Source organism: Simochromis diagramma, unplaced genomic scaffold (genome assembly GCF_900408965.1).
Source record: "Simochromis diagramma unplaced genomic scaffold, fSimDia1.1 OVJJ01000305.1, whole genome shotgun sequence".
NCBI lineage: Eukaryota > Metazoa > Chordata > Actinopteri > Cichliformes > Cichlidae > Simochromis > Simochromis diagramma.
The window spans coordinates 643510-667771 of record NW_024387169.1 but is presented as its reverse complement, the minus strand read 5'-3'; the positions used below and the strand labels follow the sequence as shown (position 1 = coordinate 667771).

Sequence of the window (24262 nt, the reverse complement as noted above, 5' to 3'; positions counted from 1 at the left end):
TAAGCTGCACAAAAAGTTACTAATACTATGAGTAACAGAGAGAGTGTATAACAGAGAGAGTGTATAAACATTTGTGGCGTGACTGGTTTCCCAGAAAACAAAGAGGAAGTAATGACAAACAGAAGGAGCCTTGGTGATGCAATTATTAGAGCACTCTCAGCCTGATAGTAAACAATGGCTCCGAGCACACTGCTCATCACACATAATCAAACACAACAGCTCAGAGGTGAAGCTCTCTGTGTACATTATAGGGCACACCGTAAATGTGTGCATTAGCATAGATCCTGTCAGGCATCATATGCACAGCAGTTGTGTGCTGCACAGTAGCAGCTGCTATCACATGAAACACAGTCTGATTTCCCAGATGGGGCACCACTTACATCGAAGTCAGTCATGTGAGTTTTTGCTCACATTTTGCTGCCACACTTACACCCTAATCAAAAACAAAAGCCAAAGGAGAACTCTTTGTACTTGCACTGTACCACATGTATGACTCTCTTGGCTTAAACTTTAATGTATAGATTCATAAAATTACAGAAAACTCGCTGGCAATTTGATCCTGTAATTTTAAAACAGTAAATAGTGACCAAATGTTTTCTGTTACTAACAATTAAAAAACTAATTCTGCCATTTAATGTTTTGTTTTTTGTTTTATTTCTTTAACTCGCACAGTGAGTCAATGTGACTGAACTATAGAGTAATCCCAGTGTAGACGTCAGACATCAGTCTGGGTGATGATTGGGTGATTGCATAAAATCTGTTGTAAGTAAGGTGAAGAGGGTGTGATGTGTCTCAACCAGTGGGGCATAAACAGGAAGTAATCGTCTGTCGCACATGAGCAGATCAGTACTTTCCAGGTTTGAAACACTTTTCATGCACACTGATGCTCTGTCGGGTGTTTTATATTCACACAATTATGTTGTGTGGGTGGTATACAGCCACAGGTCATGCTGCTTTCTCTCTGTTTGTTCATCAAACGTCTGAATCTGCCACGCACCAACACAGACTCAACACCTGACTGAAAAGCAAACTGTAAAAATGTAATGTGATGTTAATCCAGTGACTCAAAATGATTCATGCTGTTTAACTTTGAACATCACAAGGAATATCAAGTTTCTCATAGTAAGCAGACAAGTATGAAAACAAAAGATTTTTATTTTTGTTAAAGAAGGTTAACACAAAAATGCTGGATTCGAGGACCAGACATGATGAATGTCACTGCATTCACTGATTGAACTGCTTGAAGTTTTTCAAAAGGAAAAATGTTTATTCATGGGTAAAGATGGATTTTCTTCTTGTCTGCAGGTAAATCAGCAGTATAATAGAAGTAAAGCTTTTTGTTTTTTAGTATAATTTTGATTATAGTGATCGCTTATATTTTCTGCTCACGATTCCCTCCAAGAGCAGCCAATACTGTTCTGTGAAATCACACCCTGGACTCGGAGAATTTGTCCTGAGGTTTGAAAATCCTGGTCCTTCTGTGGGGGCTGGGAAAGTTTCCAAATTGTGTAACACTTTTCACATCTTCACCTCATATACTTCTTTGACTTTCCACTAATTGACTGGCAGCCATTCACTAACCATTGATTTAGGAATCATTTCTACAGCAACTGCCATCAACCATCAGCAACCACTCACCAGCAGTTTAACAGGGACTACAGATTATTCCTTAGTGGTTGACAGATGGTTGCAGACTGCTTTCTAGGCCTGTGTATTTGGGGCCTTGGCTTTTGTTTGATGAAATTATGCTTGACTGACTCTTTTAGCATCCATTTAGCATTTCATTATGTTTTGTGAGACACCTTTGCTTGGTGGTAGAAAATTAAACAGCGAGAGTCAAACATAGTCCAACTAGGAGCACAGCTGCAGAACCTGCAAAACAGTCATATTAGAAAGAAACTGTACACATAATGTACATGGGCACTATGTAGATAGAGGTACATCTAAATTAATTCCAGTATCATAAACTTTGTAATCCCAAACCCCAAAATAAATGCAAGCTAGAACCTAAATAAGGACATCCAAATGTCCCCTGGCAATGTTACAGAATAAAGGTCTAATTATTATTATAATTGTAAATAAATATTAATTAATTATTAAAGTTTTTAAATCAAAAATAAATATAAGTAATTAACACATTTTAAAAACATAAATAAAGTTAAAGTTATTTGAAGAAAGTTTAAATTCTTGCAACCGGAAGTTTGAACTGAACAGTCCGCCAACCCATTAAGGTCGACTGTTCCCTGTCTCGTGTTAAACACCTGCACGCGGGAGTGAAGGAAGGAAGTAGGGCGGGAGGTGAGAGCTTCAGCGGGTGAGTTTGGTTTGATAATAAAGCCGTTAAATTTAGTTGTTTTTAAAAAAAAATAAAATAAAAAATCCGTTACTGAGTCTCTCAGACGGGCAGCGTACCGCTCTCATCCGCTCCTCTGGATCTCGGCGTCCGCTCGGGGGTCTCGGTGTTGCTCGAGCCGATCCCAGCGCGCAATAACGGGTAGCGGACTTAGCAGCTAAGTGTGCTAATAGCTAATGTTAGCTTTAAGCCATGTAATAAACTAAGCTTTTATAAATCAGCTACCATTATTTATGGGAACTATTTTTAAGTAATATTAAAAAAGTTCTCTTTACTACCTTAAATACACCCGAGGTTTAGTAATCATGAAGTGTCAGAAATGTTTGCCTGTCATCCGCGATAGCTGCAAACATCATTGATTCAGACTTACAAAAGTCATAATTTAGTTTTATTTAATTTTGTTGGTGGTATTCACTGTGTGAAATTTTATTATGTAATGCAGTCATATTCTAAGGTTGAAATATTTTAGCGTTTTCGGTATTTGGTCTTTAAATTGAAGGTGATTGACTCAGTGTAAATGAGCCTTATTACCCTTAATGGGTCAAAATAAGTCCTTTGCCACAAGTGAGTACACACTTTGTTATTTTTTTTGTTTGTTTTTTGGCAGGGTTATCGTTTTGATTTCATTGTATTAATACTGGTAATTGTTATATTTATGAAGGTAGAGCTTGTTTTTTTATTTTTTTTATTGCTATTAATACAATTCAAATAGGGAGTAAAATATCTCCATAGTTGTGGTTTGACCAAATTGTATGTGAAAAGACTGAATGAGATGACTTGATGTGACTTCGATTTCTCAGTGTGGGCCTTGGTAGAGCTTTCCCTCTACACCAGGGGTGGGGAACCTCAGACCTCAATGGCTGGTGTCCTGCAGGTTTTAGATGTGTTCTTGATCTGAAACGGCTGATTCAAATGGGTAAATTACCTCCTTAACATGTCTTACCTTCTCCACATGCCCGGTAATGAACAGATCATGGGCTTCAGGTCCAGACCCAGGGTGATATTGAAAACCTTGAGGCCTGGAGTTCCCCCACCCCTGCTCCACACCAATAGTGTTCCCCCCCCCCCCCCCCCCTTTTTTTTTTTTTTTTTTTTTTTTAAATGTTTGCACGTAAATTTAAAAAAATATGATCTCAATAATAATCTAAATGGTAAATGCCCTGTATTTATATAGCGCTTTACTAGTCCTTAAGGACTCCAAAGCGCTTTACACATCCAGTCATCCACCCATTCACACACTAATCTAAGAGCTCAATAATGGCATTTGTGGCTAGGACTTGTTAAGCTCTCCAAAGGTTGACTGGAGCTTCATGTGTCTTGCTCAGTATTCAATAAGCATGGATTAAATATGAATCAGGGCAAATCATCATCCAGATTCAGTGGGAAAAACTTTTAATCACTTATCCAAATGGTGACTTCAGTGTCAGCTGACTGCAGGTTTCATCAAGCTTATAAACAGTACAGCTGTATACCGGCATGCCTGCAGTCAGCTGAGACTGTGGAAGTTACTTGGATGAGTGATGAAATGTTTCTCCCCCTGGAAAGGCTGCATCCAGATGAACAGAATAAACTTGCTGAGTTTCTAAAAACCTAGAACTTACAAAAAAAGAGGGAAAAATGAAAGAAATTTCCATGGAACAGTTTAAGCTGTATTTTATGTGCTTTTCCAACATGCGCCCTTAACTTGATGTAAAAACATAGAGGCGTACATTTTTTCTCTTCCCTTAAACTGAAGGAATAGGAATCCAGGACACATTCATCACGAGCACAGAGAAGGACATGGCACAAAGATTCCACAGTGAGTCTTGGGGAAATGCTGTTGACACGCAGGAGTTCATATTCTTCCAAGAGTTGTATAGTGTTGCCCATTAATGCATTAAGGAGAAAAAAAATGATGTTAATCTGATATAAACTTCTGTTTGAACAATTATTTAATGACTAAAAAAAAGAAAATGGTGCTTTTTCCGTTCTTTTTTCCAATAGACCTAGATGACAAATATCCCACAAATATATTCAGAAGACTCGGTCCACCCATATTTGACCAGTTGAAACCTTTTTCTGTCTGTCCAGGGATCATCAGTTGTGACCAAAAAGCTGATGTGCACCAGTTAAGACGGCTTTCTAAGCCATTTATTAATTTTAAGATTGAGATCATTAACAACGGCACAAATAAAAGAAAACTGCATGAATCCAGTCCTGACGACTGTTACGTGACCCCATTAAAAAAGCCCTTTGATCCAAAGGCTTTGTCCCCTGACCTGGGGTGTTTTGTGGAATGTTACAGCACTCCTGTGAAAGAGGAATTGGCATCCCCTTTTTCCACATTGAATCCTGAACTGACAGCTAAGACACAAGATGTTGGGAGTGAAATAAAAGAAAGTGTGAGCTCTCAGCTGCTCTCAAAAGATGCAAAATATGGGCCTTCCACAGAAAGAGGAGGATCTCTCGAAAAAGAGACCAAAGCACAAGATCTGATGCATGAGAGGGTGCTCTTAAATCCTTCGCCGACATTTGACTGTGACGTGGATGACATCTTGTGTCTCAATCCCGATAGCCCTTTAAGATTTTTGGAAGATGAAGACTGCTACATGAGTCACAGTTGCCAAATCTTTCAAGATGGGCTGTTTCCCATTGCTGGACTCACTGTGGCAGAAGAACCAGCAGATGAGGTGAAGAGGGAAACGTGTCTCAGTGTAAAAGACGTGGAAGAGGATAAAGGCTATATATCGCTTTCGTTTATCAATGAAAATAAAGGGGCCGGGTTGGTGAACTCCAAACAGCTTACAACTAACTCAGCCGAGGGTGACTATCATCCCCAAACTTCATCTGACCCACGGGTACATGAACAAACTGCAACCTCTGGATGCCTTACCGTCACAGTAGACAATCTGATCCCAAGTAGTTGCGAACCTCTCTTGGAGCACGTGAACACTAATTGTTTGGAAAGTTGTAAATTGGAAGGGGTGTGGGATATCGGTCCTCCAATATTTGAATCCTCTATGTGCCACAGCGAAACGGACAAATTGAAAGCAGAGCAGAGCTGTCAGGTGTTGGAGGAGGTGCAGGAAAATGTGACTGAGCCTGTCCAAAGCACACTGAAGAAAGAAGACACTGCTGTGGAAACCAGCTATGAAGCCACGCTTCCCCTCAAAGTACAGGTATGTTACCTCAGCCTTTATCTTATTTGTCTGGATTACTTTTTAAATATAAATATCAACTGTCATATTGTGGATCACTTAGGTGAATCTTGGACATTACACAAATTGCCCTTTTGACTTTTTTTCTCAGGATAAATCCAAAGTACAGAACTCAAACAGAAGCACCCCGGACAGCAGTGTTGTTTCTGTCCCAAAGACTGAGGCGACAAAGCCCATCAGAACCCTTCAGCCTGGCAAGAGCGCCTCTCAGAGGTATTGTAGTAATCACCACCACCACCACCAGAGGGAGCTATGTTACTGTAACTCACACGTTTTCTTTCTTTCATGGCTTTGTGATTTCAAGGTTGTCTGTATCTGCCTTATTGTTTTTGTTTTTTTATTTTTTTTTTCTTGCAGCTTAATGTATCTTTTCTTAGCTGAGCAGGCTTTGTGTTTATAGTGTTCATAATTTCATGTCTGAATTGTGACATGATTAGATGTTTGAATTGAACTTGGTGTTTTTATTTTCCTTTAGATCCATGGTCTTCGGCAGTGAATTGCAGTGGGAGCAGGAAAAGGAGCTCTATGTGCATTCAGTTGTCAGTCATATGTATGAGAATCCAGGAGTCAGTAATGGTAAGAAGCTGACCTAGTGTCTGCGCAAAGAGAATGGAGCACTCTGATATCTAAATTATCAGGCCTTTCTCCTGTTTACTGTTTAGTTATGCATTCCTTTTTTAAATATCCATTAATTTACACATTATATAGATTTATTAGAACATGATTTTGAGAAGGAACACCAGAGAACAGTTTTTAAATTTCAGCATGATACAGCTATTTTTTACATTTTAAGCTCTGTCTACAGTACTGTGGAGGAGTGTAGTATAGACAATTTAAAACAAACAAACGAAACAAACTAAAAATACTTAAACTATGTAGGGTAAAGACATTTGTTTCCTCCAGGTGTCACATCTGAGCTCCGGAGTTTGATGAGCTGTGTATCAGCAGGCGTGAAAAGCAGAGAGTGGCAGCATCCCTCCGACCTCACCCGCAGGTACGTCGCGCTCTCTGCAGTTCTTTATAACTATGTTGAAGTCTCACTTTCAAGCAATCATTTGGCAGATCTGAGGAATGATGCAAAGCAAGATTAATGGTTTAACTAGATGTTTCATGCAGGTTCAGTGTTATGAAGGTGGCTTTTCTTCCTGGTTGAATGAGCATAGTAAATTATGCTGAATGGATACACTTGTCAGGAGCAGGTTATGTTTACTTGCATGCTGGGGCAGCAGGTTGAAGGATTCCAACAGGGTCCATAAACTGATCTGCAAGGGCAGTAAAACTGTGGGGATGGAGCTAGACTTTGAGTCCAAGTTGAGGACAATGCTGGACACTTCCTCCAACCCACTCAATGACGTGCTGGCCAGTCACAGGAGCAGGTTTTGTGAGAGTCTGAGAATACCTAAATGCACAACTGAACAACACAGGAAATCATTCCTGCCTGTGGTTGCCTCATGGTACAATCCCTCCATGTAAAGCAGAAGTTCAATTCACTTATTTTTTTTACAGTGCCAGATCACAAGAACAGTCATCTCAAAGCACTTTATATTGTAAATTAAAATTTGTATTGTTTTGTAGTCCCTTCAATAATACAACAGAGAACAAAAAAAGTTAAAAACCTCCAGCAACTACACACTGCAGTAGTTGCACACCTGTACTATCTGCACATCCTCTGCAGAGGGGAAAAATAAAGTACAGTAAGAGGGCACCTCAGTGTCAACCCTGTATATTTAACTTGTGTGATATACTCGGATGTTTTTAATTAAAGCTATTTTCTGCCTAAACACACAGCGCTGCTGCTGCAGGAATTTGCATGTGTTCAGTTGGTGATGCAAAAAAAACATGTTTTTGTACTTTATCCCAGGTTAACTCAGTTTAAAGTTTCATAGGTTTAATTTCTGTCGAAATAAGCAGCAGCACTTAAAGTAACTTTATTAAGTCATGAAGTATTACCCTCATCTTATTTATAGCAACAGTTATCGCCTGTGGGAGACATTTATTGTCTTGTTTTTAATAATTAATGTTATTTATGAGATTTATGTGTGGCATATTTGCCTGTTGATTTTATTCAGTCTTTTTATTTGATTTTTATCATCTTTATTTTGTGTTATAAGAATTTACTAAAGACTCCAGGGTTAAAAGACCAGCATGTAGTGGAGCGCCGGGAGCAGACTGCCTCAGACAACAGAATGCTGATAATCACTGCCATGACACCCATTTTGTTGATGTTGAACTTCCTAGTTACGCCGTCTTCTGCCCTTATTTTCAGAAATTACTGGAGACACTTTGGGCCAGCAGCAGCACTGATGACCCTGGATGAATGGCAGGCCAAGAACTGTCTGATGCACAAGCGCTTCGATAAGATACCAAAGATCTTTGAAAGGAGTCAGTGTCTGTAAACTCAGCTTTGTGGTTTATAGACGCGTCAGGAAAAACTACACTTTCAAAACATATTTATGTATATGTATATATTTGAGTATTTAGGTTTTCTTTCTGGCTTTTTGATTGACTTTTCTTTCAAATGCATGCACGTTCCTCCTAATTTAAAAACTTATGCATGTTTTCAGTGGTTTTGTTTTGTGAAAGTCTGAATCACTGAAGAATGTCTTAAACTTGAATTACTGACTTAGATTTTTGGATTTTAGGTATTTGCTACTTCATATTTGTCTCATGTTTACTCTGCATATGGTTAGTTTTTACTCCTTTGCTGTAAAAGCCTGATGGGCCCACCCGAGTGTGTGAATGTGAAAACTCAAGGTGATGTCGGATTTTCAAATTTATACCACAGGTTAATTTACTAAAACTCTCAGGTGACGTTGAATCTCACTGACCTCGGGGACAGAGCTGAAGTCTTCTTAATCTTTTGGAAAATTCAAATGGAGAAAGAAGTCCCCTAAGATTTTCAAAACCATACCATTGGTGGATCTACTAGGAGGCTGGGGTTGGCACTCGTGGCTGCCAGTGTTTTTCATGTGTTCCTGTTAATCGGTCTCCTCTCTGGGGTTGTAACGCAGCAGACAACAGACTTCCAATCCAATAAGAATGAGACTCAATTTCTATCTTTGCTCTTTGTTTTTGGACCTTTTGTTTTTGTGCGTCTTTTATTGCACTTAATTTTTACTTTACAGTAGCGATGATTTGTTACTATGTCAGTTTTACTTACGAAGTAACAAAGAAGCATCGGCACTTTCTAGGTACTGTTCTTTGAAATATTTACTCAGCGTTGGTGTAAATATTTAAAGATTTTGCTCAGTAACTAAAAATTATGAACATGGTTATATTGTTGCATTAAACGTTTTTTTTTCCATGGCTGATTCTTACTGTCGTCTTTGGCCATTTGTTTAAAAAAATATATATAATTAGACAAATTTAAATACAGTCCAGTGTCAGGACTCTAATTTTATTGTTTTACAATACAAACATACATTTGAACACCCTCACATTCACACACCCATCCATACATCAAACCTGCCTACATCATATTCAAATGTACAAATAAGCATAGTTCTCACAGTAATACGAGGAATTGGGGTAAACAAGGTTCTCCCCTCTTTTCCTTCTTTCTCATAAACATCCTTCACCTCCCTAAAATATCTATATATGGCTTCCACATATTCACAAAGTGCCACTGTTTGCCCATGGCAATATATGTTAGTCTTTCCAGGCCTAGAGAGTATTTCCTTCTTCCAGAGTCCCATGGAGGGAGCATCCATACTCCCCCAACATAGTGCAATGGCTTTTGTGGCTTGAAGTAGTCCATAGTCCAGTAATTTCGTCGGGTTTTTTTTCGGTTGTTTAAATTTCCTTGGATATATTCCAAGTACACAGAGTTTACCCTTGAAAGGGATTTTTACCTTTTTTTACCCAGACAGACATTTGATGATATCTTTCCAAAATTCCTGGATTTTAGGACATTCCTATAGACAAAGGAGAAGAGTTCCTTTTTCAACTAAACATTTAGTAAAGATGTCTGGAATATCATTGGACACATGATGGAGCTTGGCGGGTGTTATATAGGTTCTCGTGAGCCCTTTATATTGCAGGAGTTTAAAGTGTGTGTTTATTGTTTGTTTTTGTGCTTTTAAGCAAGCCTGGTTCTAGTCATTTTCATCTGTCCTCCTGGATTTCAAGTCTCCAAGCATCCAGGTTATCTGCTGCTGAGTCTTTGGAGGAAAGCATCAATAAATGATATATATATATTATCTATATATATTATCAATAAATGATAATATATAGAGAGAGGAAACCTTTCCCTTTTGTATTCTTAAAGCATGCCTCTTTTGTTAATGGTGGAAGTTCAGCAATCTTTTGCAGTTTTGATGACAAATAATTTTTCAATTGTAAATATTTAAAAAAGTGTTTTGGGTGTGTTATTAAATACTTCTTACATAACTGATCAAATGTGAGCAACCTGCTATCTGCATATAAGTCTTTAACTTTTTGAATTCCTTTATTTTTCCATATTTTAAATCCTCCATTTTTACCAGGAGTAAATGTTTCATTTCCCCTAATAGGGGTGAATTGCAAAAGCGATGGAGGATCATCCACATGTTTATGTGCTGCATGCCAAATTATAATTGTATTTTTCAAGAAAGGGTTCTTTGTATTCTTTTTTTTAATGTCTTAGTGTCTCAAGGATGTAGAAAAGTGTGTAAGGGAAGATCTGGAACAGATTCTTGCTCAATGTCAACCCAGGCTGGGAGGTGTTGTTGGGCAAAAATAATTGGTGGCTGATGTTAGTTGGGCACGGAAACGCTAACCAATGGTTTAGCATTTCCGTGACCTTTTCTACAAGGGGAACATAATTTGAGGTTATTTGATATACCTTTATTAGTCCCACAAGGGGATGTCCTTGAGGCTTGAGGTGATCCTAGTGCCTAAATATTTAAAGCCTGTTTTAGTTGTTTTAAATGGCCACAACAGGCCTTCTTCTTTCTTCCTCATTAAGAAACATTAACTCTGATTTAGAATTTTTAATTTTGTATCCTGAAAATTCTCCATTTTTTTTAATCAATGTTACTAAATTAGGGATACTATCTTTCAGATTAGTCAAAAAATATATTATCTGCAAATAAAGAAATTAAATGGTCTCTTCCTCCTCCTCCTGATAAATGATATTCCTGTATTTGCTCTCACAGCGATGGCCAGAGGTTCTATTGCTGTAGATTAAAGGGTTTTGATATTTTATTATTAGTTAAAACTTGTGCTTTCGGGTTTGTATACAATAACCGGATCCATTTCAGAAATGTTTCACCCAGTCCATATTTGTGGAGCACCTGTAAGAGATGGTTGCATGGATCCAGTGATAACAGCGCAGTGTCTTACTATTGTTTTTCTCATAAAGTACATTATGTTATTATAGCCTTGTCTCGTTTTAACAAAACCTTGTTGATCATCTATTATCAAATTAGGTACACATTTATCTGGTCTCCCAGAGAGTGCTTTACAAAAAATCTTTGTATCACATCCCATAAGACTAATTCCCCTATAAGAGGAGCATTCAGTAGGAGGCTTATTTGGCTTCAATAAAAGGGACTCTAATTATATTTAAATCCAGAATATACACTTATAGTTATAAAATTAAGCATCAGTTGGAGCGTTCCTCAGATCCCCCCCCCCCCCGCAGAAAGAATCTGATTTGTACCAGTAGATGTAAATTATAATAGTAGTAGTTAAAATTGCTTCCATCATTTTTGATAATTTGCACTGGTTCATCATTTAAAATAGTTTTTTTAGGGGTTATAATTTTGCTTTTCCTTTTTCCTTTTTCACATGCAGCTTTGTATTGGGTGGTTGAGATTTATCGATCCATAATGGTGCACTCTCGCATAAAATATTCATATAACACTAATTGAATAGAATAAATCAGTCTGCAGGTTTTGCCCCTGCACATTAATTTTTTATTTTTAGAGACAGTGACAGTGACATACTAAGAAAAAGGATATTGTGTATAAAGTGAGAAATTTAGTTAATTTCTTCAGTGAATTTGCTATTTTGCAACAACAATTATCTCAAGGTGCTTTATATTGAAAAGTAGAACTCTTATAGTTCTTGACTGAGGATGATTACAACAAAGGTATTGCACACAATAAGTGATATTGTATCCATCCCTGGAGGAGGAGCTGGCCTGGGAAGAATTTGACATCTAGATGAACTTGAGGCTTCCCCAGTTTACAGACCTATTACCTGAACAAAGTCAACCTGGGGCATGAATGCACCGTGTTGCACACAGGAATTATATGAAGTATTCACCCTCATTCTGATGACTTTGTGTTTTGCATATTTGTCATTTGTTTCACATCATAAAAGTTTAGGTAATACAAGTAAATACAAGTAAATTATTTCATTTATGAAAGGAAAAGGTTATCCAAAAAAGTATTAAATTGGAGATAATACATTTTTATTATCAATATTTAAGATTATTAGTTGATTTGCAGATGATCCCTGGATTTATCGATAAAGCCAGATGACACATCAATTAAACTACAGGCATGTGTTAAAGACATGAAGATGACCTCTATTTTTCTGTTTTTAACATGTATTAAAAATAAAGTCAATAAAAGGGCAGTGACATTTAACATGTAAACCGTAACCTTACTCCAGTGTGTGGGTCTAAACTGAAGAGACACAAATAACTATATAGACTAATCTTTTTAAATGTACTTTAAGCCTCTGGCCAATCAGAAGCGTTAGCACAGATGTAAACAACATGTGAGCGTTTTCATGTCAGTTTGTTCACCTCAAATTTGAGCTTTGCAGTGTCGCCTGCTCATTTAACCTTTATGTGCGTCGTGTGTTTAAACACCTGTGCGCGCTACCGAGAGAGGAAAGCGTGTGCGTGTCTAGCAGATTAATTTCCAAGAAAGAGGTGAGTTTTATTTCATGTTATTTGTGTGGTCTTATAGCTGTAGCATAGCCAAAATATCGATGAAGGTAACAAGCTAAAAGCTAATGTTAGCCCTGAGCGTGCGCAAGGACGTGTGTTTTTGAGGACCGAGCAGGTGCGAAGTAAGTTGGGTAATATAAAAAATAACGCGGGGCTAGAGTCTCCAGGCCTAAGGCCAACAAAAAGTTTGTCTTTAACCAAGTGCGGAGGAACGTTTGGGCTCAACTAAACTGATTTCGGCTGTTTGGCTAACCATTTGGCTAACTCTAAGCTAATAAACCGAAACGTAAAAAAAACTAAAGTGAAATGCACGCAAGTGTTTTTAGTGGTGATATAGTTTGTTTTTGTTTTTTTTAGAGAGTGTACAAAGTTCCCCAAACCCATAGCATTATATTTAATTTTCAACATAATTTAAGTTACTTTAACTAACAATATAAATGGGAAAATTATTTTTTAATTAGCTCACGCGTGCAGTTTTACCTACCTGTGATATGACTGTAGAAATCGAACTCAAAGACAAAAAAAGATCAAAACAAAACCGCACAGTTCAAATCAGTGACTTGTAATGTGGTGATTGAATTTCTCGATTTACATAAAGAAAAAGTTTTTGTTGTTGTTGTTTTAAATGTAAATCCACTTTTAAAAAAATTGGGGGAAGCTCAAACCCTCCCTGGGGTGATATTAGAGTTGTTTGTGCATGTTAGTGTTTGGAGTCTTTGTTAGTTTGGAGATTACTTGAGTTAGGTTAGAGTTGCTTTGCAGTTTTGTATTTTCCTTTTTGCTTTTATTCTACCGTGAATATTTATTTTATTATTATTTTTAATTCAAAAGCTACTTTTGGCTGCTTGCTTATTTACTAGGGGTGCAACCATACACAAAATTCACGGTTCGGTTCGATACTTTGGTGTCACGGTTCGATATTTTTTCGATACAAAAAAAATGTTCATGCCTTTTTTAAATTGTCATTTATTAAAATTATAAATATATATTTTAACTCAAAAGTACAGTTTTTAAATTTAACCCTAACCCTTGTGCGTGTTTTTTATTTTGACAGCGAATGCGCACTTGCGGACCACTTATGTGCAGCCCTGGTTATTTAGCTCGTCATATTGCAGCCACAGAAATTCTTTTGTCCATGAAACCATAAAGCTGCACTTTCATTTTGCCTTATAGTCTGATTTGTCATAACTTTTCCATCTTGTGGTAAGCTTTTCTTTGGCTGTCACTTCTTCACCCTGACCTGTCTTATTTGGCTCAGCAGAACTGAAATATATATCCTGCTGCTTTTACACACGCACTCACATAATGCTCAGCGATTCTCTGCGCGATCAACCTCTCACATGTTTAAGCTTGCTGCGGGAGATTTCACTTGTCATGTTTGCATAGTAAGCTAACGATTAATAAGACGATGTCAGAGGAATTGGTGCACAAATTATCATCACTCACAGATCAGTGCTGTCGCTCTCTATACACAGTTCGCACGATTGCAAAGTGAAAGCAAAAAAACAAGCGCAAATTCAAACGCGATTTCAATATGTCACATATTGACAGTGGCTCACCGATGCCAATGACATAATTACCCAGCTACATTTCCGAAAGAATGCAAAAGCATTGACATATATTTTTCCTTCCTACAATAGCCCGACGGGCAGGGAAGAGACAGATTTTGGTAGCCCGACTGGAAAAAAATCGCTAGTCCCGGGACGTCGGGCTAGCGATATTGCGAGCCCTGTATCTGATTGAGGAATCACTCATCTTTGGAAAAGAGAGTTTATTACAGAGAAATGTCTCTTTCCAAAATAAAAGCTATACTATACGCTTCTTCTGGGCTATATTCTCAGCAGCATATTAAACAGCTGTCTAAATGACTCGGCTAAAGTTAGTAGCATGCTTGCTTTTTTTTGTCTGCTTCCACTTGTCTTTGCACTAGGATGATGTCGGCGTAAATGTGCAGTCATATTCGTTGTGTTCCCACTAGTGCTTTCAGGTTAATCTCGTTGAAATGACCTTAACGCCACAACACGGCAAATCTCTGTTAACGAGCTACCGCCGATCGCCCCGTGCATGGGGCTAGACGGCCAACACGTTAACGAGCTAACTGCGCTAACACACTAGTTCCCACCCATGTAATTGAGCATTGCATGGCACATCCAACATACTGTTTTACTTTAGTCCATGACTCGCTTACCTTCAGGGTCATACGTCACATGAAAACCAAAATAATTCCAAACACCAGATCTGAATGAGGGTGGGGGAGGTCCATGTTGCAAGGGGAGCTTAACTTCTGTCTCGCTAGCTTGCCCTGCGCTCTTCCTTCTGACGATGCTGTCTGTGTTGAGCGCTCAGTGGATCTGCGCTCGACAGTGCAGCCTAGGCGGAGTAGTCGAACGCAGATTCACTGAGCGCTCAACACAGACAGCATCGTCAGAAGGAAAGTTGATAAAATAAATTACAAATGTTGTATTGTTCGATACATATGCGTACCGAACCGAAAGCACTGTATCGAACGGTTCAATATCGATACGAATATCGTTGCACCCCTATTATTTACAGGTGGTCGTCAGAGCAGGTAACTCTGCAGGTTTGATCTGCAGCTTTTCACGCCAGAACTCGGGGGGCACAAGCCTGGTGCCTTGTCCTGGGATCAGACCAGGTATCCTGTTAGGTGAATGTGTAAACCATTACACTATGGAGCCACTGGTAAAAATTTTGCATAATAACCTTTAAGAAAAGTTTGAAGATGACACTGTGCTTTGCGTTTGGCTTTGACAGCAACAATAGGTAGCCAAAAGGACAAATCAGGTGGAGATGGCTCATAAAGTCCTGGGTGAGTAAGTGCAAAATTGATTTTAAAACTCACAGCTTATGGGTTGTGTGGACTGCATGATCTCATAACAACACAACAAGACAAGTGACCTTTGTGTTATTTAAGTTTTACTGTGGGATACGACAGTGTATTGGTTAGTTTGAGCAACTAGGAGGACATTCATGGAGGTTGTGATTAATATTTGTGTTGGTGTTGTGCTGGCTAAATGTTTAAAGTTGGAAAACTCTTTTGTTATATTGGAGGTTTTTATTTTCTAAACAAAAATGGGGGAACAAATAAATGGCATAAGGTTTGAGTGGTCAGCCCAGAAATCGTGTGTGCTGGGAAGAAAATAACTGATAATGTTGAATTTTCTTCACCCTCAACAGGTATGGATAAAAAAGCAAGAAATAACGTGATGGTCTGCTGTCTGAAACCACCCATATGCGAAAGTTTGAAACCTCTTTCCATGTATTCAAGGATGACCTGTAACAGAAAGGCTGATCTGCAGCAGTCGGGAAGGTTTTCTACATTTAATCATTTAGAAATTGAGGTCCGTAATAACTGGATAAATAAAAGGAAACCGTACTATTCCAGTCCTGATGAAGGGTATGTTAGTCCGTTAAAAAAGCCCCTTAGTCCACAGGCTTTGTCCCCTGATCTCGAGTGTTTTACGGACTATTACAGCCCTTTTGTGAGACAGCAATCAGCATTGTCTTATCCTGAACCTTTACCTAAAAAGCAAAATGTTGGGAGTGCAGTAAAACAGCCTGTGAACTCTTGGCTACACTCGGAGCACATCAAGCAGTGTGGATCCTCCACAGATCCAGGAGGTGAAGAGGAGATCGTACAAAAACATATTACATCTGAGAATATCCTTTTAAATTTTCCCCCTGTGTTTGACTATGACGTAGATACAATATGTTACCTCAATCCCATTAATACCTGTACTGCAGCAGGTAATTTGGATCCTGCAGAAAGCTGCACAGCTCCACATTGCAACACGTTTCCAGAGAAACAATTTCCTGCTGTTCCTGCTGTTCAACACTTAGAAGAGATGGGAAGAAGAGTTGGACGAGAGAGTTTGGGAGTCAGTGATGATAGAGGCTATGTATCTCTGTCCTCCATAAATGACCATAAAGGAGATGGGTTATTGAACTCTAAACAGCTCACTGGTAACTCAAATCCCCATCTCAGGGTGGTTGAGAATGGCTGTCATCCTCAAAGATCACCAAAGCCACAATATAATAAACAAACTGTGACCTCTGGAGGCTTTACTGTTGCAGTGGATGACTTGAGTCCTGCTGTCAGTGGGCCTTTCATGGAGCCGATGACCTCCGTTGTGGAGAGTTTAGAAGGTGAGACTGAGGGGGTGTGGGATATCGGTCCTCCCACACTTGAATCCTCTCCGTATGGCAAAGTCAGGCCAAACACTGCTGGTGACAGACGTCTGGCATCAGAGTCATCTGGACACAGTACAGAAGACACCAATCTGGAGGACACCTGGGAAAATACCTTACCTCTTCAAGTACAGGTACACTTTGCTCCTGTTCTTTACAGCAGTGCTCTGTATATGTGTTTGTTTGTTTGTTTTTTGCAAGAACACACAAGAACATCCAAATAAATCAAAGTTTTGTCCTGACCCAGGGTCCGTTCTCCCTACCTCGCTAAATAAGTTAGCTGGATTTGATTGTTGACAATTTCGCGTGATCTTGGATCGTTCGGTTCTCCGAAGCTCATCTGGGACTTGCTGTCATAGCAACATATCCGTAAGCGAGCAGGTTTACTTTATGTAAACAAGATTAGATCGCGGCCACGCAGGTATGTCCGCTTCATGTATACGAAAGCAACAGCGATATTTTACCGCTGTTTTTCCATAAATAAATATTATCAATGTAACTAAAGATAATGCAGTACTTGATCCTTTTATTGATTCCATACAGATACATACAGGTCATTTCCTAAAAAAAGGGAAATGTACTATTAATCATTCTATTTCATGTATTTGATTATTTCAGATGTAATTCATATTTCAGAGTAGTAATTGTAAATTACTTCGTGTAATCAAGATGAGAGACCACGGCTATAAAAGCGAAGGTGGATTTGGGAAGCCTGTCGCAGCCATGTCCTGTCCGTATACGCGAGCAGCCCATTGCGGAAGGTGCAAGATTGATAAGGAGAGTCCTCAGAATTCAGCGTATATTGCGGGATAGACAGGATCCTTTAGCTCAGCGCGACAGTGTGCTCATAGAGAGATATCGATTTTCCCGTGAGGGTATTATTCACTTAACCAACTTGTTGACGAGGGGGTGCAGGACCACCACCTGTCTTTTTTTTTGCTCTGCCCTTTTCTTGGTTGCTGTTATAAACAAACAAACAGATTATTTCAGGGTCTCTTTCCAAGAGACTAAAAGCAATATAAGTGATAAATATTACCATTCTGTAGAATATTCTTATATTTCACTTTTACTTGTTCCCATGTTCTAGTGGGTCCTGTCGTGGCTCTAATGTGAAAGAGGATATAATATAATATAATAAATTTACCCTACCGCCTACTGGTGTTGGCCAGAGGGGCCGATGGTGCGATATGGCAGCCTGGCTTCTGCCAGTCTGCCCCAGGGCAGCTGTGGCTACAACCGTAGCTTGCCTCCACCAGTGTGTGAATGTGAGAGTGAATGAATAGTGGCATTGTAAAGCGCTTTGGGTGCCTTGAAAAGCGCTATATAAATCCAATCCATTATTATTATTATTATTATTAAATTACTTACGAGTTTAATTTGTCAGCAACTTTCTGCCAGCCCTCTCTCCTTGCTTTTGCAGCCTTTGCAGTGTTCCCTTGCGTTTTAATTAAACTCTGAAACTCCTGAAATCCCTCAATCAAGAGTTCTTGCTCTGCTGCCGAAAAATACCGAGCGCGCTCCTTCGACATTTTCGCCGACCAATCAAAGGGTTGCCGATCAATGTTTCTACTATCGATGCGTGGCCCCTGTTAAGCCACCCAGTGATCTCACATTACTTCATCCAGCTATACTAATCGTCAACAACAGGTGTGTTCGGAGAACCGGAATAGCGAGCTCAAAGTTAGCGTGATGATTTGATCTTGGATGTGTCATTTGATCTTGGATGTAGTAAGCGAGGTACGAAGAACGGACCCCCAGATAGCAATGAATGTTTGGCCCAGTTTTGGCTCCTATCTCAGCCACGGGTCCATCTCACATTGCCCAGTGCCATAACTGAGCTGTAAGAGCCAAAATAGTGCAGAGAATTGGCCCCAATTGTCCCAAATCTCTCTATCAGGAAGCAAATTACTTCAGTGAGTTCGTGATGCTTTTGAACTCCATTCTAATGCAGCATGCTTTACTAGGGACGTGTGCAGTGGTGCATCTCAGACAATTTGGAAGATGTGTGTTAATTGAAATCTTAACAAACAATCAAGTTGGTATCGTAGCCTAAACAGACTTAACCCCATATAACCTCTTTGTCTGAAAAGCCAGTATTGAATTATAAAATATTGATGCATCTTCTGGATATGAAAGGTGAAGCTTACACAGAAGTGCCTTAAACCTGCCGTCTTTTAACAACCACAAGGGGGCGATAGCTGCGGCTGTGAAAGAAAACTGTAAATCAGTCCTCAGCTGTGAACTCTGTTAACACTTTGCTGATCGTTTTATGTCATGTTGAGTAAAACATTAAGTACGTTTTATAAATTTTGATCATTTTGAGAGGCAGAAAAGGCGGGTTATCGAGGGTATGCTCATCGACTGTGGTTTCACTGAGAGCCATCCTTCACTCATCACAACGTGATTCAGAATATAAAGTTACTTAAGATGAAAATAGATGGATGATGTCATAGCACCATCTATTTAAACTTTTTGCGGTTTAAAAACAAGGGAAAACGTATATTTTAAGACAAAAGTAACGTCTGTCATTTGTAACACTTGGAAATCATGACCCTCACTAATCCAGGGGTATGTTAGCTGAACTGAGCAGATTGTGGTGCACTTGGAGGAATATCTCTGCATAAATCCATGTGTTTGCCATGATTGAGCTCTTTACACAGCATATTGTTACCAATCAGTTTGATCACAGTCGTGGTCGAGGGCATTTCTGGAGAGATAAATGTTGAGCTGCAGTGGATCGACACAGATATTTTCTAAGCTGATTGACATTGGTGAGCTCTCCTTTGTCTCACTGAGGGTCTCTCCCTGGTTTGGTGTCAGGGTTTGTTACCCACCTTCCTCTGGTTGTGAGAATAACATTGCAAGGCAGAATACTCCCTTAGGTCAGCATGATTCCTGTGGCCCGTGTATCCCATCAGCTCCACCTGAATTTTTATTAACTAAAATATATTTGTTTGTGTTTTGTGTCATATTAAGAGTTCAAAGAAAATGCTCTAAAAGTTTTTCTAAAATTAATGATATTTGTAAAGCTAAAAAACTGTGATAACCCAGCAATCATACACAAATATTCTGTGCTTCCTCAAGGTGAAATCAAAAGTTGTTGTTCCATACCAGCAAACCACAAAACCAGAGGAAGAGTCGCGTGCTCGGACTGCCAAGTGCTCCGGGACCCAAAGGTACTGTTACCTGTAGGGGGAGCAGTGGGACCACACTAGCCTCGCTCTGGTTTTTAGAGGCGCTCGGCCTGTTCTCTAGAAGCCTCATATTTACAGATTTGCGGGGCCATGTGCTTTTATCTTTTTAGGCCTGTGATCTTCAGCAGGAGGTCAGACTGGGAGAAGAAAAAGAGACTCTATGTCCATTCAGTAATGAGACACATGCAAGAGAAACAAGGAGCACATAATGGTAAGAACCTGATGTTCTTTTCTCCCATATTTTTTCCTCTTCTCCTATTTAAACATTTATTTTGATGTTTTACCTCAGAGGAAACTGACAGTTAATGTTTTTTACTATGATATTTATGGAAACATGCGTGAAATGGTGGCAGACATCATGGCAATGACTCCCTGAAATGATTTTTCAGTAGTCCTCTGTTGAGCCTGATTGTAGCTGATGCTTTACATGTGCTGTGAGTATGTGCTCATGAATTCTAGGATAAGGTGAAAACATTGTTTCTGACAAAGTAACCTTTAACCTGGATCGGACTTGGCCTGGGCCCCGAATTACAAATCTCCGTTTACATACCCGACATGAATGTCACATCTGTGGTGTTTCACAGATCATGACTTATTCTACAAAAAAACGATCCCTGCGAGTGCCACCTACTCCAGAAATGTTATCAGATGGTTGTTAAAAATCTACGAAGGCTTCAAAAGTAAAAAGTAAAAGGCAACATTCTTGTAAAAAGCACCGGAGATGAATGCTGCAGCACATCGTTAATATGGTGATGTGATGCACAGAGCAGGAAATGATCATTTTTTAAATTCTAGTTAATTATTTTATTATTGAGTGCGCTCTCAGTGCTGTTGTTTTCCTCAGCTGATGGCTGTACATTAGAACTGAAACTTTAAGCTGGATCCATTTAAACATTAAATGCTACTCTCATGAAATCGTTTCAGTTTGCCACATAGCAAAGTGAAAGGAATTTGATTGATAGGCCAAGAATATGTGTGCAGGGTTCTGGTAATTGCAGGATGTTGCACTGATGGCTAGTAATGAAAACGCAACAAAGACGTATGTCAGGCAAGCTGATTGGTCAGCCCTTACGAGCCAGAGATGAAGTTTCTACCATTACTGAGTCACATGTGAAGAAAACTAGCTGAAGTAAGGATTATGTTTTCACAGTAAAGGACGCATTTAACATTTACCTCGAGTTTGCGACTAAAATGTAGACGTGTGTTGGCTGTAAAACGTGATTCTGAGATTCAGCCTGAGCAGCTTCACTTTTAGCCGACATGAAAGTTGATGACGCAGCAGCAGCGAGGATGGCGCTGTAGTTGTTTATGGCAGAGCCTCTCTGACTCCACACACAGCGCGCCGAAGAGAAAGAAAACATTTTTCTACAGTTGACAGCAGCCACGGTTGTTTCTGTAATCTATCCAAACCTTTGCAGGTAAAATGCCAGTAAGAGTGCTTTATCAGATCACACGATAAACAAACTTAAAGGTGAAGGAAAGTGATTCTGTTCGCCTCCACACAGAAATAAAAAAAACTGTCTTGACCTTTAAGCTTGGTGGCGTTTTTTTTTTTTTTTTTTTTTGTGTAAACTTTGCTGCAGGTCGATTGTCAGCTACAGCATGCAGGGGTCTGTCTTAAATCCAACCAGCATGTAGTGTTACCGGTATGACTTATTTCAAAGCTTCAGTTAGTAATAATTTCACAGATTTATTTATTCTAAGTACTGGGCCACCTACACGTTACACCTACAGGAGCTGCTCGGCCATGGAAACCGATGCCATGGAGCTCGCGGTGCACAGTTTTAGTGCTGATGTTAATGGCAATGGAGTTTTAGAGCTCCACGGCTACTGAGTCCAGAGAGCTTTGGCGACTTTTAATTGATTAAATAAGCAGTTAGTGGTACAGAAAGTAATAACTGAGTAATACAGTTACTTTTACTGTAAGTAATGACAGTAAAAGTAATTATTTTATAGATGTAAGTTAACGTGTAAACGTCTCTCACTTGGAAGCTTGTGTTGTGGGGTTTTATTTCCCCCCTCTGTGTCATGACTCTTCCCTTCAGTCACATATGACCTTCAGTTTTGATGTTCTAACATCTGTGCCTCCTTCAGGTGTCATGTCTGAGCTGCTGAGCGTGATGAACCGTGTTGCTGGTGAGAAAGCGGGCAAGGATGGGAAACGGTGGCAGCATCCCTCCGACTTCACCCGCCGGTACGCCACCTTTTTGGATTTTTTTTTTTTTTTTGTGGATTCAGAATAAACGAGTCTGAGTTTTATTTGTCTTTTTGTAAAAAATCAAGTTTAGTTTTAGTTGTCTGGCTTTGTTCAGTCGTCTCAGACTATCTTAGTGAAGTTCATCAAATGCTTCCTGACTGTTTTGTCAGATTTGTCAAAGATTAAATGAAAATATCCTCTAAATTTAGTTTTACAAGCACATAATGTCATGTTTTATATCTAGTTTTAGTTTAGCTTTATTTAAAGTTGTAATAATCTCCATCTGAATCTGCTTAATTTCAGAAATTACCAGAGTCGCTTTGGTACAAAGCCAGAGATGACGCTCCGAGAATGGCAACGCAAGAACTATGGCTCACACGAACGCTTTGCAAAAGTTCCTAAACTGTTTGAAAGATGCCACTGTCCTCGAGTCTAAAATGTCTGAGCAAGAAACACTGTGTGAAAAAACCCTTTACTGTTATGGTGTAATACGGCCCTTTTCAGACATGCATAACCTCGCTGCTGGCAACATTCAGACGCCATGGAGAGAGGCACAGCACGCACAAGCGCTGTAGCTGTAGTCAAGTGTAGCCACGCTTTAAATATTTAGCTCTCTCCACTGATGTCGATAAGAAGGTGCAGAGTGCTGCTGAGAGAGCTGTACTCCGCCCCTCACACACAGAGAGACCCCTCCTCTCGATAAAAGTAATGTTTTAATAACTAAAAAGAAAATATGTACATGTTATTGGTAATTAGTGTATTCATACAAGTGCAGGGCCTCTGGTACAGTGCAGCTGTGTGGATCGGGCAGTGGGGTTACTGAGGAGCAGGGTGTGTGTCTGGAAGGGGCTCGTTTTTCCTTGTGTCAAATATTTGCACTTTTTCTGTTTCTTGGGTGAATTTGTATTTGGTTGCCTGGTTTGTCTGTTTTGTTGTTGCACTTTTGCTTTTTCTTTCTTTCTTTAGATTCTACGTTTGTCTTTTATTTAAAAATTGGTGCATGTTTCAATGTGGTGTGTGCCGATCCAGTACTTGCATCCTTCCAAGTGACATCAGGCCCATCTGTCCTGCTAAATTCTTCACTATCCTACGAGCTGTCACATAATATCCTGCTTGATACGCTAACAAGTTCTTTTTTTCTAGATTGTTGGTTATTTTTAATTAAGTGTTGATTTGTTTTGACGTCTGAAAAGCGTGGCTAATGGCAATTCCACAGTCATCTACAATTTTGAAAACAATGTTCAAGCCTCATCGTCACAGTGAGAAATGCTGATGGCTAACAGATACTCACAACCAAGGTATCTATCTGACTGAGAAAGTTGGCTCAGTACGTCACAGGTTATCAGGGATTTGTCATATATATTTGATATGGGGAAGAAGCAGGAAAACTTTTCAGGCACGTGAAATGTCTTTATAAATGGTTGAAAACTCTGTAATGTGTTGAAACATGTGCTCGCTATCATCAGGATTTGTGAGCAGCTGTTTGCGGCACACTTACTGACGCACTTTTGAGTTTGATATGGAGGCAGGCTGTTATGTCATACCTGCCAGGTCAGTTCACCCACATACCAGCTGTTTCATCTTCGTCCAACATTACCGGTGGTGTAAATGTGTCTGATTGTGTCCTGAATTATAATACTCTCTCTGGGAATAAAACAGTTCTCAGTGCAATTTCTTTTTTCATAATCATGCCTGTTTATTAGGATTGTGGCCTAAACAAATGTCCTTTGTGCTTTCTGTTAAAGACATCAGCTGAAAGTGATGTTTGGGGTTTCTCAGTGTTTGGGGTTTTTTCCTGCACTGTGACACAAGCTCAGGATATCCAGCATATCTCTTCCCTGTCTGGCTTCACTTACTTAAACATCAGCAATCAGGGTGAGCTTTTCAACTCAACCTGGGGTTTGTTAATCCAACTCCAAGCATATTAACCTAAAAGTGCGTTAGCAGGAAGACTGGAAAAGTACGTCTGAATTGATAAAGTTGTAATTTTATTAAGTTTGAAGCTGTGGCGAAAAGCCTGCAGTGTGTAAGGTAACGGACCTCTCAGTATCTCAGTATATAAACAGGAAGGTGTTTAAATTATAGATATTAGTTTAAATTGTTGTTGTTTTTATTGTAAAGCAGCAGCGACCTCTTTGTACTCTTTGCTGCTCGGTGGATTCAATGCACTGTGCTCTCATTAAACCTTGCATGAAAAGTGTAAGTGCCACCGGCTCTTAGCAGAGAACCCAC

At 39.4% G+C, this 24262-nt stretch overlaps 2 protein-coding genes across 11 annotated transcripts; both read left to right on the top strand.

The window, feature by feature from the left end:
• Positions 1–2220: 2220 nt before the first annotated feature.
• On the top strand, positions 2221–8763 carry LOC120744540. Its single transcript, XM_040049017.1, has 8 exons — positions 2221–2314; positions 3154–3269; positions 4089–4151; positions 4337–5511; positions 5642–5763; positions 6026–6126; positions 6454–6544; positions 7817–8763. Exons 2-8 carry the CDS (start codon positions 3266–3268, stop codon positions 7944–7946), a joined length of 1686 nt encoding a protein of 561 aa, XP_039904951.1. The 5' UTR covers positions 2221–2314; positions 3154–3265; the 3' UTR covers positions 7947–8763.
• Positions 8764–12209: 3446 nt separating this feature from the next.
• LOC120744523 lies at positions 12210–23701 on the top strand. Of its 10 annotated transcripts, XM_040048993.1 has the most exons (9): positions 12210–12415; positions 14987–15086; positions 15206–15260; positions 15629–16072; positions 16196–16773; positions 19724–19815; positions 19944–20044; positions 21928–22027; positions 22334–23701. In XM_040048993.1, the coding sequence occupies exons 3-9, from the start codon at positions 15242–15244 to the stop codon at positions 22464–22466; spliced, it is 1467 nt and encodes a 488-aa protein (XP_039904927.1). In that variant the 5' UTR covers positions 12210–12415; positions 14987–15086; positions 15206–15241; the 3' UTR covers positions 22467–23701. The 10 variants fall into 10 exon arrangements, with proteins under 10 accessions (XP_039904927.1, XP_039904928.1, XP_039904930.1 ...); XM_040048994.1 differs by lacking the exon at positions 15629–16072 and having other exon boundaries at positions 12217–12415; XM_040048996.1 differs by lacking the exon at positions 15629–16072 and having other exon boundaries at positions 12217–12415; positions 14987–15098.
• The last annotated feature ends 561 nt before the right edge of the window (positions 23702–24262 follow it).